The sequence below is a fragment of the Balaenoptera musculus genome, chromosome 19 (genome assembly GCF_009873245.2).
Source record: "Balaenoptera musculus isolate JJ_BM4_2016_0621 chromosome 19, mBalMus1.pri.v3, whole genome shotgun sequence".
In the NCBI taxonomy this organism is placed as follows: Eukaryota; Metazoa; Chordata; class Mammalia; order Artiodactyla; family Balaenopteridae; genus Balaenoptera; species Balaenoptera musculus.
In genome coordinates, this window is record NC_045803.1 from 52,882,130 (window position 1) to 52,895,426 (window position 13,297).

Here is a 13,297-nt window from a genome sequence, read left to right on the forward strand (position 1 = left end):
CACCTGGCCTTTGTTAGTAACTCACCAACTAACTTTTGTTTTGTGCACCTGTTTTGTGTGTTATACCTACCAATGAAAGTAATTCTGAAACTAAGTAGATCAGAGAGCTTGACAAATATATACATGAATATATCAGAGAACTTGGGACTGAATTATCAGGAAAAAGAAGGACTGAATTATCAGGAATAAAGAGCATGGCTTCCTTATTGCTCCCTTCAGTCCTTTCTTCTTTGAACAAAATTAATAGACCAGGAAATAAAACAGTGATCCCTCAACCCCAGGACACTGAGAATATCTACTGAGTGCAATGCACAGAGATGGGAACTGCTTGCTGGAGCTAGAAGTTTAAAAATGAGAATTGTGAAAAAATGAGATGAGAGATAGATGGATTACATTAGATGAACATTCTAATTGATGAACTGGAGAAGGGGAATAAGAAAACAAAGGGAAAGATGTTCTTCAGTGAGAAAGTCAATAATACAAATTCAGGATTTTTTCGTAGGGAATGCATGAAGGAAAAGGAGGTTGAAGAGAAAGTAGTCAAGAAAGAAGAGAGGAAAGAAACGGGAAGGAAGCAAGGAGGAAAAGACTAGAAAAAGAGAAAGATGAGAAGGAGGGAGAGAAGGGAGAAAAAGAATGGAGAGAATAAGGAAGGACATACAATAGAAAGAAATGACACAAGAAAGAAATGTGGTTAAATGATCCATATTGGGCACCGGACACAAAGCAAGCATTCTGACACCTCAAATCAACTCTGTAAGGTAGATACCGTCTTTCCTATTTTATAAACGAGGAAAGAGGAGCCCTGAGAACTTATTTTAGTCACACAAACACACCTAGAAACATCAACCCTAGCTGCATGTAACTCCAAATTCTGTGCTCTAGGAAACCATTTAATTCCAACAAAGATTCCCTTATGGGAAGTAAATGCTTACGTTACACTTGAGTCCTGGAAAGAATTACCCTAGAGGATGCCTTTGTCCTAATAAGAAGTAGAAAATGGTTGACCTTCTGAAACCCTAAATCTGCAGTTCTGTAATTCTATGGTACTGGGTCAGTTGTGTGTAATACTGACATCACTGACATGTTCTGATTCTGCCTCAGTATTAAGAGACATTTTCAAAGAATCTAGTGTTACACTTTTTTAAGCAAAACCAGTAGAGCACTAGAAGTTCTGTTTAAGTTGACAAATGATGCCTTATCTTATGAGAAAATGGGCACAAAATATATTCCATGGCTCAGTATTAGTATTTGCCAACTAGCAGGAATGCTACTTCTATATGGGGTGGTACAGAAAACCCCAAGAGAAAACTCTAGCTCGTGAAGTTACCTGGATTTCTTCAGATTAAGCAGAGAACAGAAACAAATTATCAAAGAGATAGACCCCAGAAGAAAATCATCTCCCTTTGACAAAATTATATGTGAAGAATGGTAGACTTTATCTTCACATGTACCACAAGTTTGGGGGTCACTTCAGAGTACTTGCAAAAAGTATTCTTCATTAATTCTTTCTCTTTATTTCAAAGTTACTTAGCACTTACTGTGGGTCAAAAGAAATGGTGCGGGGATGGATGGGAGAAGAGAAAAAGGGAAAGAGGGGTTCCCATGTACTGAGGATGGGGTAGGGAACATGACAGACGCTGCCAAGATACTTTATACAGCACAGCTCCGGATATTCATTATAGCCCCCAAAAAAGTATAAAAGCTAAACCAAGCTACCTCCAAGGAATAATTAGAAGTGAAAATTGATAAAGAGAAAATGGCTCATATTCTCCTCATTGATTTCCTGTGCACAGTGAGTCAAACTGGACTGTTGGTTGGAAGTCAGCTTGGGTACTTCTTATTACTTTTTCTGCAGTTGGATACTCCTGTCAGTGCCTTTCATGCTGGAGTCTTTCTTTGCTCTAATCACAGCTGTCAGCTATTGAATGAGTTTGACACCCTGACTCCAGAAACGAGGGGATTCACACCCCATGCATATGCAGTCAGTTCCTTCATTAGAGCTGACTGACATCACAGACAACATGGTGCACTGCCACTAATTTTTTAGAAGCAAAACAAATGGCTGCACAATCAAGTAGGAATCTCCTGGATCTGATACACCCAGAGAGCCCAAGAATCTGTATTTATACAATTCAGACAGTATTGCTGTAAATGCCTACACTTTTAGCACTGAAAAGCGGTATAAGCAATCAGTGCAGAGCTAGATCACACACACGCACACACACACACACATACACACACACACACACCAGACTCCTCCCCCAGAATCTTAGTTGCCCATTCCTAATCATCTCGGTTGGAGTTCCAAGTGTTGAGTGACAATGGGCATGAGTTAGCTATTGTGACTTGGCTTTTTGAGAAGCATAAGTTTCTGAAAGAAAAAAGAGGGGGGGGAAATGACAGTGACCAGAATCACCTCCTCCACCAAAAAAAAAAAAAATTGCAGCAGAACTAGAGTTTCTGACAGTGTTTCTGCACATAACATCATAAAATGATAAGACTCCAAGTTGAAATGGATCATCTAGTCCCAAACCACCAAGTTCGAAATTCTTCCAAAGCATCCCTGACAAGGACCTATTCAGATTCTAGCTGACGTTCCTAGCAATAAGCATGCCTTGTTTGGTGTGAGGCCGCTTACTGGAAATAGAAGCACAAACTGAATCAGTATTATAGGGAATCGCTATAGCATCGCCCCTACGGAGATGCATGCCCCCCTCACCACTTGCATTTAGTACTTAGAGTTTAGTCATCAAAGCCCTCTTCAAACCCCAGGACTTCAGGACGACCCCAACCACAAAATTTTCCTACTGTCCCGCACACGCAGTTGGTTTCTTCTTCCCAGGCTACAAAGATATATCCAATGCCCTTCAAAAGATCAAGGGACTTCTAACCATCCCTAAATGATCTTTAACTTGTCTCCTCCATCAGTTCCTTAAACACCCAGTGGACCGCTCTTCTGTGGCGATTTGTAGAACCTCCAGCACTACCGCCTGCAATTTTTCAGCAACTCAGAAGGGTGGGCAAATAACTTTATAAAAATAAATAAATAAAGCTCCTAATGGATTAAACAAAATCGCTGGGAAGCAGCAAGCCTCCAACTGAGTGAAGAGCAGCTTGGGGGTGCTACAACACATGGGAACCTAAGACGTAAGATGGCGCTTCACCTACGGTTTGGGAGGTGGGGACATGTAAACTGCTGGATATATATATGATTGTACTACTCCCTACTGCGATATAGTTCTTCTTTAATTAAAAAAACAACTGCCCCTGGTGGGCGGGGGGAACAAACCTATCAGCCCTGCACAAGGCAGCGCCACAGGAAATACTCCGAGGGTCACTGGGCAGCTGAGGCTATACCCAATATCACCCCGGAGTCACACGGACCCACCCCGCTTTATCTGCTCCACAGCACGTATCACACTTGGACAGTATTGCTTCGTTTGTCGCATTTCGTCTGTCTCCCCCGCTAGAATATACCACAGGCCCAGAGGGCGGGACGTGGTAGGTGGTCAATAAATCGTTCTTGAACGGGGAAGTGGCGGTTACACGAACGCGTACCTCAAGGAATGAATGAGTGAAAGGACGAACGAATGACCCGGAGCCTGGCCTAAGCCCCTCAGCTCTCCTCACGCCCAGCGGCCCGCGAGCCGGGCGCGCCCCAGGTGAGCGCTCGGAGCCACGGTCCCCAGCCTCCGCCTACGGCGGCCGGGAGGCGTCAAGCCACTTCGGGGCGGAAGAGCCTGCCCGGCGGGGCCCGACCCGCGCGCACGCAGGCGCGGCCACCCACGCTTCCGGGAGGTCACTTCCTCCCCTGTCTCGTAGCAACGGCTGGCAGCGTTGCTGACATCCCGGGCAGCGGTGGCACCGGACTGAGCTCAGAGTCTCGCCGCCCGCGCAATGGTAAATCCGGGGTCTCTGTCCGCGACCCGCCGCTCCAAGGGCGGCGACCGGCAGGGGACCTTCGCTGTCCGGCTCCCGGGGCCGACCCAGGCCCGGCCGGGCCCGGAGCCGGGGCGAAGGCTGGGGGCTCCAGAAGCTTCTTGGAGGAGCGACACGGAGACCCTGGAGGGACCAGAGGGCGACCGTGGAGGGAGGGAAGATGTCTAGATGGGGGAAGCTATCTTGGGGCAAACATATCTGGGGGGGGGTGACTTCTGAGGGGTGATACTTGTGGAGGGAGGATATCGAGAAAGAGAAGAGAGATACGGAGGGGATGAAAGATCCTGAAGGGAATGAGAAATCTCCTCGACAGCGAGGAAAGTTTGAAAAGGGGAGCGGCGCGAGGGAGAGGAGAAAAATCACCCTGAGAGGGAAGAAAGAGAGCGGACAAGGAGCACAAGGAAATGGAGAGAGGGGAGAAGGAGGAGTTATTGAGAGAGAAGAAAGGAAAATAAAGAGGCAGCAGGAATGGGAGGGGGAGGAGAAGAAAAGGAAAATGGAGACAGGAAAGTTTGAAAAAGAACAAAGTGAAAGCAAAGAGTTTCTTTTTAAGAAAGGAATGAAAAGAGAATTGGCGATGGGAATTAAGAGACTGTAAGGGGGGCTCAAAAATCACCAAAGGAGAAAACACCTGGGAAAAGAGAGGGAAAGGCCGGGAAGATCAGAGAGAGGCGTTTGGGAGAGAAGTAAAACAGAAAAAGATAAAACGAGGGCAGCGGTTGTAAGGAGCTGTGGACGTTGTCTTATAGATGGCAAAAAAATGTAGTAAGTCATTGATCCCTGTACAGCTATTATGCTTTAAGTTCAGTGTTTCCCAACGTGAGATGCAAACATTAGTTGCTACTTAAGATGGCTCAGAAAACCAAAAACCACAGAGTGAATCACATCAGAGAAAGTTATTCCTCTTTCTTTTTTTTTTTTTTTTTTCCCCCAGCCTTTAGACTATATCCAGGAGAGAGTTTTTGGCACTGTTAGGTCGTTAATACCACTATCCTTTGGTAGTTTTGATTTTTCACCTGAAGGGCAGACCTCAGGCTCAGAGCTCTCATTGGGGTAAAATTTAATAATATGTTCTCTCTTTGTTTGGTTTGTTTTTATGGTTATTTCTGCCTATGACAAATGATACCAGATTTACATTTGTGGTAGTGATATATAATTTCCTTTTAAAATGCATTTATTTAAGCTTTTAGCAGTGAAATAATTTTAAGAATGTGCTGGGTAAATAATATAGATGGTATTCATAACGTCAAAAATTATAAATCTAGTACATGAATGCCTGAAATTTAGAAAACACCTGCTATAGTGGTGGAAAGAGGAAATAAGTGCTCCCACCCACATTAGGGGCAAAAGAAAACTGTCTTTTGACTAAAGCAACATAACGTTCACCTTTACAATGCTGGAAAGAAAAATATATCATAAATCCTCATCAAGAGACTCTGCAGAATACTGTTTGAATTCAGAATAGCCAGTGATTACTCAGTTATGGAAAATATGCAGGCTGGAAAAAATTATTATTGATTTTAGCATTTGTAGAAGGAAAGAAACTGGTACAATATATATAGTCTATGCATGTGATTCAGAAAGCTGAGTTTAAAACCCAGTAGTGGGATTCCAACATAATCATTCATGGTTGAACGTTCAGCTTGCACTGAGATCCAGGCTGTGGTTACCAACAGAATCCTGGAATCCTGGAATACACTGTTTTTACAGAATATTTTGAATTTAACCATCTGAACTCCCAATTAGGTGGCATTTAGGACTGAGAATATGATTTCTCATCAAGTGATGCTTTTAGACAAAAGGAGGCAGTGATATAGCTCTATAAGTATTTTTTAAATCTATAATGTAGAAAAGGGATTTTTCACTTGAATACAGAAAGATCAATGAATGAAAGATGACCAGGAGCAGATTTCTGTTCAACAACATAGGATACTTTTCCAGTAAATAGAGGCAGATAAAAATGGAGTGAGCTCTTGTGAGGCAAGAAGCTTTCTGTCTCAACAAGAGTTCAAGCCAAGATATTTGTCAGGGTTGTACGTAGAGGGTCTTACATAGGCTTGCATATGGGACCTGACAATTTCAAAGCTCTCTTCCAAAAATCTGGGAACTGACAATTTCAAAGCTCTCTTCCAAAAATCTGAGCTTCTAAATCTTAGTTTAAGGAGATTGGAGAATAGGGGTCTTTCAAAACATTACTCTAGTTAGGACTGGGGTCACCACAAAGACTCTTTGGTTAATTTTCTTCCTGATCTCTTCCAGGCAGAGGTGGAGGAAACCCTAAAGAGGATCCAGAGCCATAAAGGGGTTATAGGAACGATGGTTGTAAATGCAGAAGGTAAACACCTCACAGGCTGCCTTCTTGACAGGCAGAAGCCAACCAAGAGCCTGTTTGTTGTGTGAAGCCTTAGGCAAACATCTTGGAATTTTAAATCAAAAGTATATCTTGTATATTTTAGCTAGAGCATTTACTCATCAAACATCTATTGAGTATCTATTAATTACATGCCAAAAACTCTGCTAAGAGGTAGGGAGATAAATATTAATAAGACATGCATAAAAACACCTATATATTCCTAAGAAATGCTGCACATTGTCTAATTTTTAAATCTTTGGTAACTCTCTTCTAACATTTCAGGAGTATCAATAAAACTATTATATTGAAGATAGAATACCGTTGTTGGCAGTTTGCTTTCGTTTTAACATTGTAAAGCGTACAGAGTTTCAATCTTCATTTTTAAAAGAAATTGTTCCTTCACCGTAGTTAATGAAATCTTTGAGAATTAATTTTAATGTAATTTATAGTATAGTCTTTGTGGTTATAGTTTAAGAAGGGCCAATACGTTTCCACCTATGAAATCTGTAGACTTATACCAGAGACTTGCCTATTAACAATCCCCAAAGCCTTTTCTCTGGCACACTGTTCCACGCTCAGCTATGGTGGCAGCCTCTTAAAGGCTTCTGCTGGCTTCATTGCTGATTCAGGCATTTGCAAGGGCAAGAGGTGCCACAAACCCCAGAGCACTAGTTGAAATAAGAGTAGCTACTTCACATAGTCCATGGTACAACCATGGATTTGGTACATTGCCAGCTCAGTGCTTGGCAACAGACTCTCATAGCTAATCATTATTCTGGAGCAAATCCATCAATAAATATTTAGTGAGCAACTACCCACTGAAAGTCTGTTTAAACTCTAAACTTCAATCCCTTATCATTAAAAATGCAAAATAACCTACTTTACTGGTGACTGTGACAATTATGTGAAATAATACTTCTCAAGTGCCTGGCACAATACCTAACACTTAACAGAATTGTAATTAAATAGTTCTGTGAATGTGGGAATTTTTAATTTATTTGTACAGATAAAACATTTGATGTGTTTTACAAAATAATAAAATAAAATTTTAATAAACTCACTGCCAAATGAATATAATAAATTCACCCAGCTTGAGTGATCAGGAGGGAGAGGATTTAACATCAGCCTACAGGACAGTCAAGAGCTATGCCTCATATTTCCAGGAAGCGGTCCAGCCCAAGTCCATGGTTCTGGTTGAACTGATTTTAGTTTCAGGCATTTGCATAAACTCTGCCACACCCCCCTAAGATGGGTTATTTGTGTGACTTCACAGAGATGCTTTATTTGTTTTCTTTGGCTGCCATAACAAAGCACCACACACTTAGTGGCTTAAAAAAGATTAGACGTGTATTTTCTCTCAGTTCTGGAAGGCCAGAAATTGAAATCAAAGTGTCAGTGGGTCCAGGCTCTCTTCAGAGGCTCCACAGGAGGATCCTTCCTTGCCTCTGCCCAGCTTCTGGTGATTTCCAGCGATCCTTGCTGTTGACTGGTCTGTAGGTGCATCACTCCAGTCTCTGCCTCCATCATCGTGTACGTTCTCCTCTCTGTGCTCTGTTTTCTCTTCTTATAAGGACCCGTCGTTGGACTGATCCAGTATGACCACACTGGATCCAGTATGACCTCATTTTAACTAATTACATCTTCAAAGACTCTATTTCCAAATAATGTCACATTCTGAGCTTTAGGGTGGGCTTGAATTTTGGAGGGGACACTATTCAACCCAGTCCAGATGCATTCACCTGTGACACCCTGGACAATGTATCTAATGTGTTACTTTGGAAGACTTAGTCTAAAGCATATAATCCTGGCAATATGCATCAAATGTCTAAAAAATATCCATACCTTATGATCGGTAATTCCACTCCTAGAAATTTGTTCAAGAAGTGATGAAGGAAAGATTTAGGTGCAAAGGATATTACGGAGGCATCATACATAATAGCAATAAATAAACAGACAAGTACATAAATCCCAACAGTAGGGAAATTTTTAAATTATGTAATATTTACTCAGTGAACCATTACTCTATTTAAAATGTTGAAGAATATTTAGAGTCATGAAAAACTACTCACAATGTTAGATGAAAAAAAGCAGGAAACGAAGCAGTAGCCAGCATCTTCTAATCCTAAATACGGCCAGGCAGACATACACACTGAAATATGGAAGAAAAGGCAGGGATATGTTACGGTGATTATCTCTGAGTGGTAGAATTAAAAATGACTTTTATTTTCCTGAGGTCTCTCAATTAACACTTTTCTCATCCAAAGGCAACAAAATACTAGTTTTAATACCCATTAACTTCTAATTAACCTCTACTAGGATAAGGTTGTGTTAGGATTCAGGGCACTTTTCTGAAAGCCAAATTAACCTTTTTCCCAAAAATATAAATGAGGGGCTTATTTTTATGGTCAGATTATTAACAACCAGACTATATGACAAGGATGTTTACTAATAGCATACGGTATGAGTTGTGCGACCAGAATGAAATGAAATACTCCATCTCAACAGGCTACTCAATTTTAGATGAAAGTGCCATTTATCACAGTGCAGCTTTGCAGCTTTCAGAAGCCCCATGAAATTTAACACCGAAAATATTTAACTAAGCTGGCGTTTATGTGTTCTTGTTCTGTACCAATGGTTTTGGTCCACTAATTCTAGGCAAATCATTTTAACAAATTTTTAGGTTTTAATTGTGGCTAGGTAGGCCTTCTACCACGTTTATCCATTTAGATCTCATCCTCTGCCATGTTAAATAGTGTCCTTTGGTTTCACTATTATTGAAACATAGACTTCTTATTCATGACAGTAAAGTGGACTTACCAATTTAGCCCAATGCTGAGGAGTATAGGTTTTTGTTAGATTCTTTGTGAACATTGGTTTCCCATTTACAAAATAATTCATTGTTTATAATATTGCAGTACTGATCACAGAACTAGATACTGGTGAACATGTATATTTGTTTCCCAGACAGTCATATCTGTCATATATTCTTATGTATATAAGCCTGATTTCTGCAGACTCTTAATTTTAAATATTCTTGACATTTCTAACAATCCATCATTTGAGTTTCATTAGGTTTTATCAGCCATCCAGCCAATTCCTTTTATTTTTGAAATACAATCTATCAACCAAATGTACAGTTGAAGAATGCCAGCTTACTGGGACCATGAAGAGTCATATTTTAAAGTAGTGTCATAAGTTCAGGAATATAGAATATATACTCTTTGTTCTAGAAGTTACATTTTAAGAATTTATCCTACACATATATACAAATGTAAAATGGCATGCACACAGACATATTCTGTAGCCTTGTTTATAAAAATCAAAAATTGGGAACAGCCCAAATGCCTGTCAGGAAGATATATTAGTTACATGTATTACAAAGCATCCATTCAACAGTCACATTACACAGACATTAACATGAATGACCTAGCCTTACGCGGACTGAATGGAACAACTTCCCGAGTGTATTAAAAGAAAAAAGTTAAGGTACAGAATAGAAAATGATACAGTTAAAGAATACACACACAAACATACTGGAATAGACTTAGAATATCTCTGCAAGGACACCAAAGAAACTGAGAACAGTGGTTACCTCTCAGAAGGGGAAGTGGGTGAATTTTATACCATGTGCTAAAGTTACTTCCTAATAAATTATTTTTTAATTACCTCACATAGTCTCAAGTAAGAACTCAATAAATATTTGTTGATTGATTTTTTTTTTCCCAAGGGTCTACAGTGGATATGAAAAACTCCAAGAGTTTCCACGGTGTGCACTTATTATTCAGAAAGGCTAGCTCTTTTATTTATTGACTTGGATCATGAATAGACTGACTAAGTAGGCCTGAGTATCTGATTCATAATCCTGTCATCTACAGTTTAAATAATTTATTCTGGTTGTATTTCTTTTTTGACACTGAGCAATGCAGACTTTGTAGGTAGTTGCTCTTCATGATGCAAAATAAAACTGGTCAAAAAGTGCCCTTGAAAGGTTGAGTGCTTGCTATACTTCAGTTTCCTGCTTGTTAAAGACACATGCCTTGTGATGGTTCATCAGTTGTGAAAGACAGAACTGACTTCTGGAGAAAAAGTGGCCAAGAAACAATAATACAGAAATTAACACGTTTTCTATAAAACCTTACTTAAATAGGTTTTCCTGTAAATACTGTTGTTGCCTTCTTTGGCAAGACTTACTCTGGAGAGAATGGTTTTCTTAAAAAGAAATTAGTCTGTTCCAAAGTCAGAGTTGAGGCTCTCAAAGAGTTTCATGAAAAACAGGTAAAATCCCAAGTTAGAAGCGCTCATCTTGTTTACCAGTTTCTGGAGCTACATTCTCTGAGGGAAAAACCAAGAGAGCCACGTCGACCTTTTTTATTGATTGGCCTTAATTCAGGTTCCTGAGGAACTTGACAGTGATCCCAAATTCACCTTCATATGTCTCCCTAAACGCAAGGCACACTTGCAAATCAAATCCCTGGAATTCCCTGGTTGATCTGGTAGTTTTCAAAATAATATGAAGGCCGGTTCTGATTAGACATAGTGTATGTAAAATACCTAGCACAGCACCTGTTCCATAATAAGCGCTGAGTGACCTGAATGGAGCTGGATTGATATGAACTGAATTGAATTATACTTGCATATTCGTCTGGCTAGATTTTTCCAGTTAAATTAATAGCTTCTGTTTTAAACTCATATAATGAAACAATAGAGCACACAAGTAGCCAAATTTAATCATGCTTAAACCAAGAGTGAGTGCAAACCAGGGAATGCCCAGCCGAACTGCAGAGTCTTGGTTGCTGTATTTTCTAGCATAAAAATTAAGGTTTGCAAAATACCGTATGAGGAAGTTACGAAGAAATTTTGAAAATCCCTTTTGATATACCCTCTAGCATGTGCAGTGACATCCCCTTTCTATTTCTGGCCTCAGGGGAGAAACTAGCACCATGTCACAGACCAAGCATTTCACAGTGGACTCACCGTAGACAGGATGCTTAGGGGAATGCATTTCGTATAGTAATATGTTAACTTAGTACTGAAATAATCAATTAACAACTTCCAGAAGACTTGTGTACAAAAATGTTCATCACCATTAGCTACAAAAACAAAAACACACTACCTAACAATCCAACAGTAGGGAGTTGATTATATTATGATATATTCAAAAAAATAGTAAAGTCTACAGCCATTAAAAATAACGTTGATGGCATCATCAACAAGGACAGCTTGTATGCTATAATTTAAATGAAGAAAAAAGTAACAGTCAAATATGTAATTATAGTTTGATGCAACTAAATTTTAAAATCCACGTAATGGCAAAACGATTGGAAGGAAATAAAATTGTTACCTTTGAGTGATATGAGCCATCACTTTTTCTTCCTTTTTACAATGACAGTATTTTCCAGTATTTCTACGATGCACATATTACTTTTAAAATCAAAACAAAAAATGTTTAACCCCAAATTAAATCTCGTACCAGGCATTCCCATCCGAACGACCTTGGACAACTCGACAACAGTTCAATATGCAGGTCTCCTTCATCAGCTGACCGTGAAAGCCAAGAGCACAGTTCGTGACATTGATCCTCAGAACGACCTAACTTTTCTTAGGATCAGATCAAAGAAACATGAAATCATGGTAGCTCCAGGTAATTTGGCATTTCTTTTCATTATTTAAGGCATCTTTCTACTTCACTGGATAAAAGCTTTGTCTCAAAGAACGGGGAGTGTGGATTTCAACATGCAATATGACACATAATGCTCTTCAATTACAAAATGAAGAAGTCTGAATGTGAAAATTCCGTGAAATTAGTAAAGACATTGAATTTTGCCCATTTGTTTTTGTTGTTAGTAATCAAAACATTTAGGACGTGTAGGTTTCCTGTTATGTGAACTTAGCACACAGACTTTCTGAAGAGTGGGAGAAATGTCTCCTGTCCAGGGGATAACGAAGAGGGCAGATCAAAGGTCTGTAGGATCTTAGACCTTCCCTGGAGTAGAGCACATTCACTGGGGCTATCAAAAGACAGCAGCCACAGAAATACTTCTTTCCTTGAAGGAGGTACATTCACAGTTTTAGTGGATGTCAGTGTAAAACAGGACTCATGTTCCTAAATCTAGTCTAGAACAAACTTCGCTGTAGTACAACTGTAAAATCAGAGTTACCCCCAAACTAAATGAAGCTTTCCCTACACCTGTGTTCTCACCCAAGCTGCACATTAGAATCACTTGGAGAGCTTAAAAAAAAATTACTGATACCTGGGACTCTATCCCAGACCAATAAATACAGAATCTCTGGGGCTTGGCCCCAGGTAATGGTATTTTCTGAAAGCTCAACAGGTGATTCTGATGTGCTGGGAGCCCACTGGTCTACACAAGGTCCAAGTGATGTGTTGAAGAGAAAAGCAGATTAGCTGAAGTATTCATTTATTAAATTTAATTTTTAGGGTGGATTAACTTTGTCCATATCTCTCCACAGATAAGGAATATCTTCTGATTGTCATTCAAAATCCATGTGAATAGACCTGCAATGGACAAGTTCTGTGCTGGGACGCCAGGCTGAAAACATTTCACTCTTTAAAGATTCCTAAAATTATAATCCAATCTAAATGATCTTTTGGACATTCCTTTCTATTTTTACATTTAAACTCTTCTACATGTCTCATTTAGTCCATTTTTAATGTATTGTAAATTTGTGATTTAGCTATATAATAAATAAATTCTGGTATGTATGCCTCATTTTTTTTACGATACACAAAACCAAAGAATTCTAGTGAGAAGACAGCCTTCCTGGAGACAGTTCTTTTCGTCTAGAAGTAATGGCCACCAAGAATTAGAATAGAAGTGTGATTCTGCCCATTTCGCTGACATGCCAGGGAGTTTCAGTGGAGCAGAGTGGGGCCAGGAGGGAAGCAGGGCGTCCCAGCCCTCAAGGAGCTACAGGTGCTTTCCCAGCTTAAACGAGGGCCGTAAGAAGTCAAGAGCGCAGTTCTCAGTTGGGTTGGCACTG

The 13,297-nt window shown here is 40.0% G+C and overlaps 1 protein-coding gene across 1 annotated transcript; it reads left to right on the forward strand.

The window, feature by feature from the left end:
* The first annotated feature begins 3,800 nt into the window (after nt 1–3,800).
* Nucleotides 3,801–13,071, forward strand: DYNLRB2 (dynein light chain roadblock-type 2). The gene is made up of 4 exons (XM_036834066.1): nt 3,801–3,903; nt 6,202–6,277; nt 11,769–11,936; nt 12,767–13,071. Exons 1-4 carry the CDS (start codon nt 3,901–3,903, stop codon nt 12,808–12,810), a joined length of 291 nt encoding a protein of 96 aa, XP_036689961.1. The 5' UTR covers nt 3,801–3,900; the 3' UTR covers nt 12,811–13,071.
* The last annotated feature ends 226 nt before the right edge of the window (nt 13,072–13,297 follow it).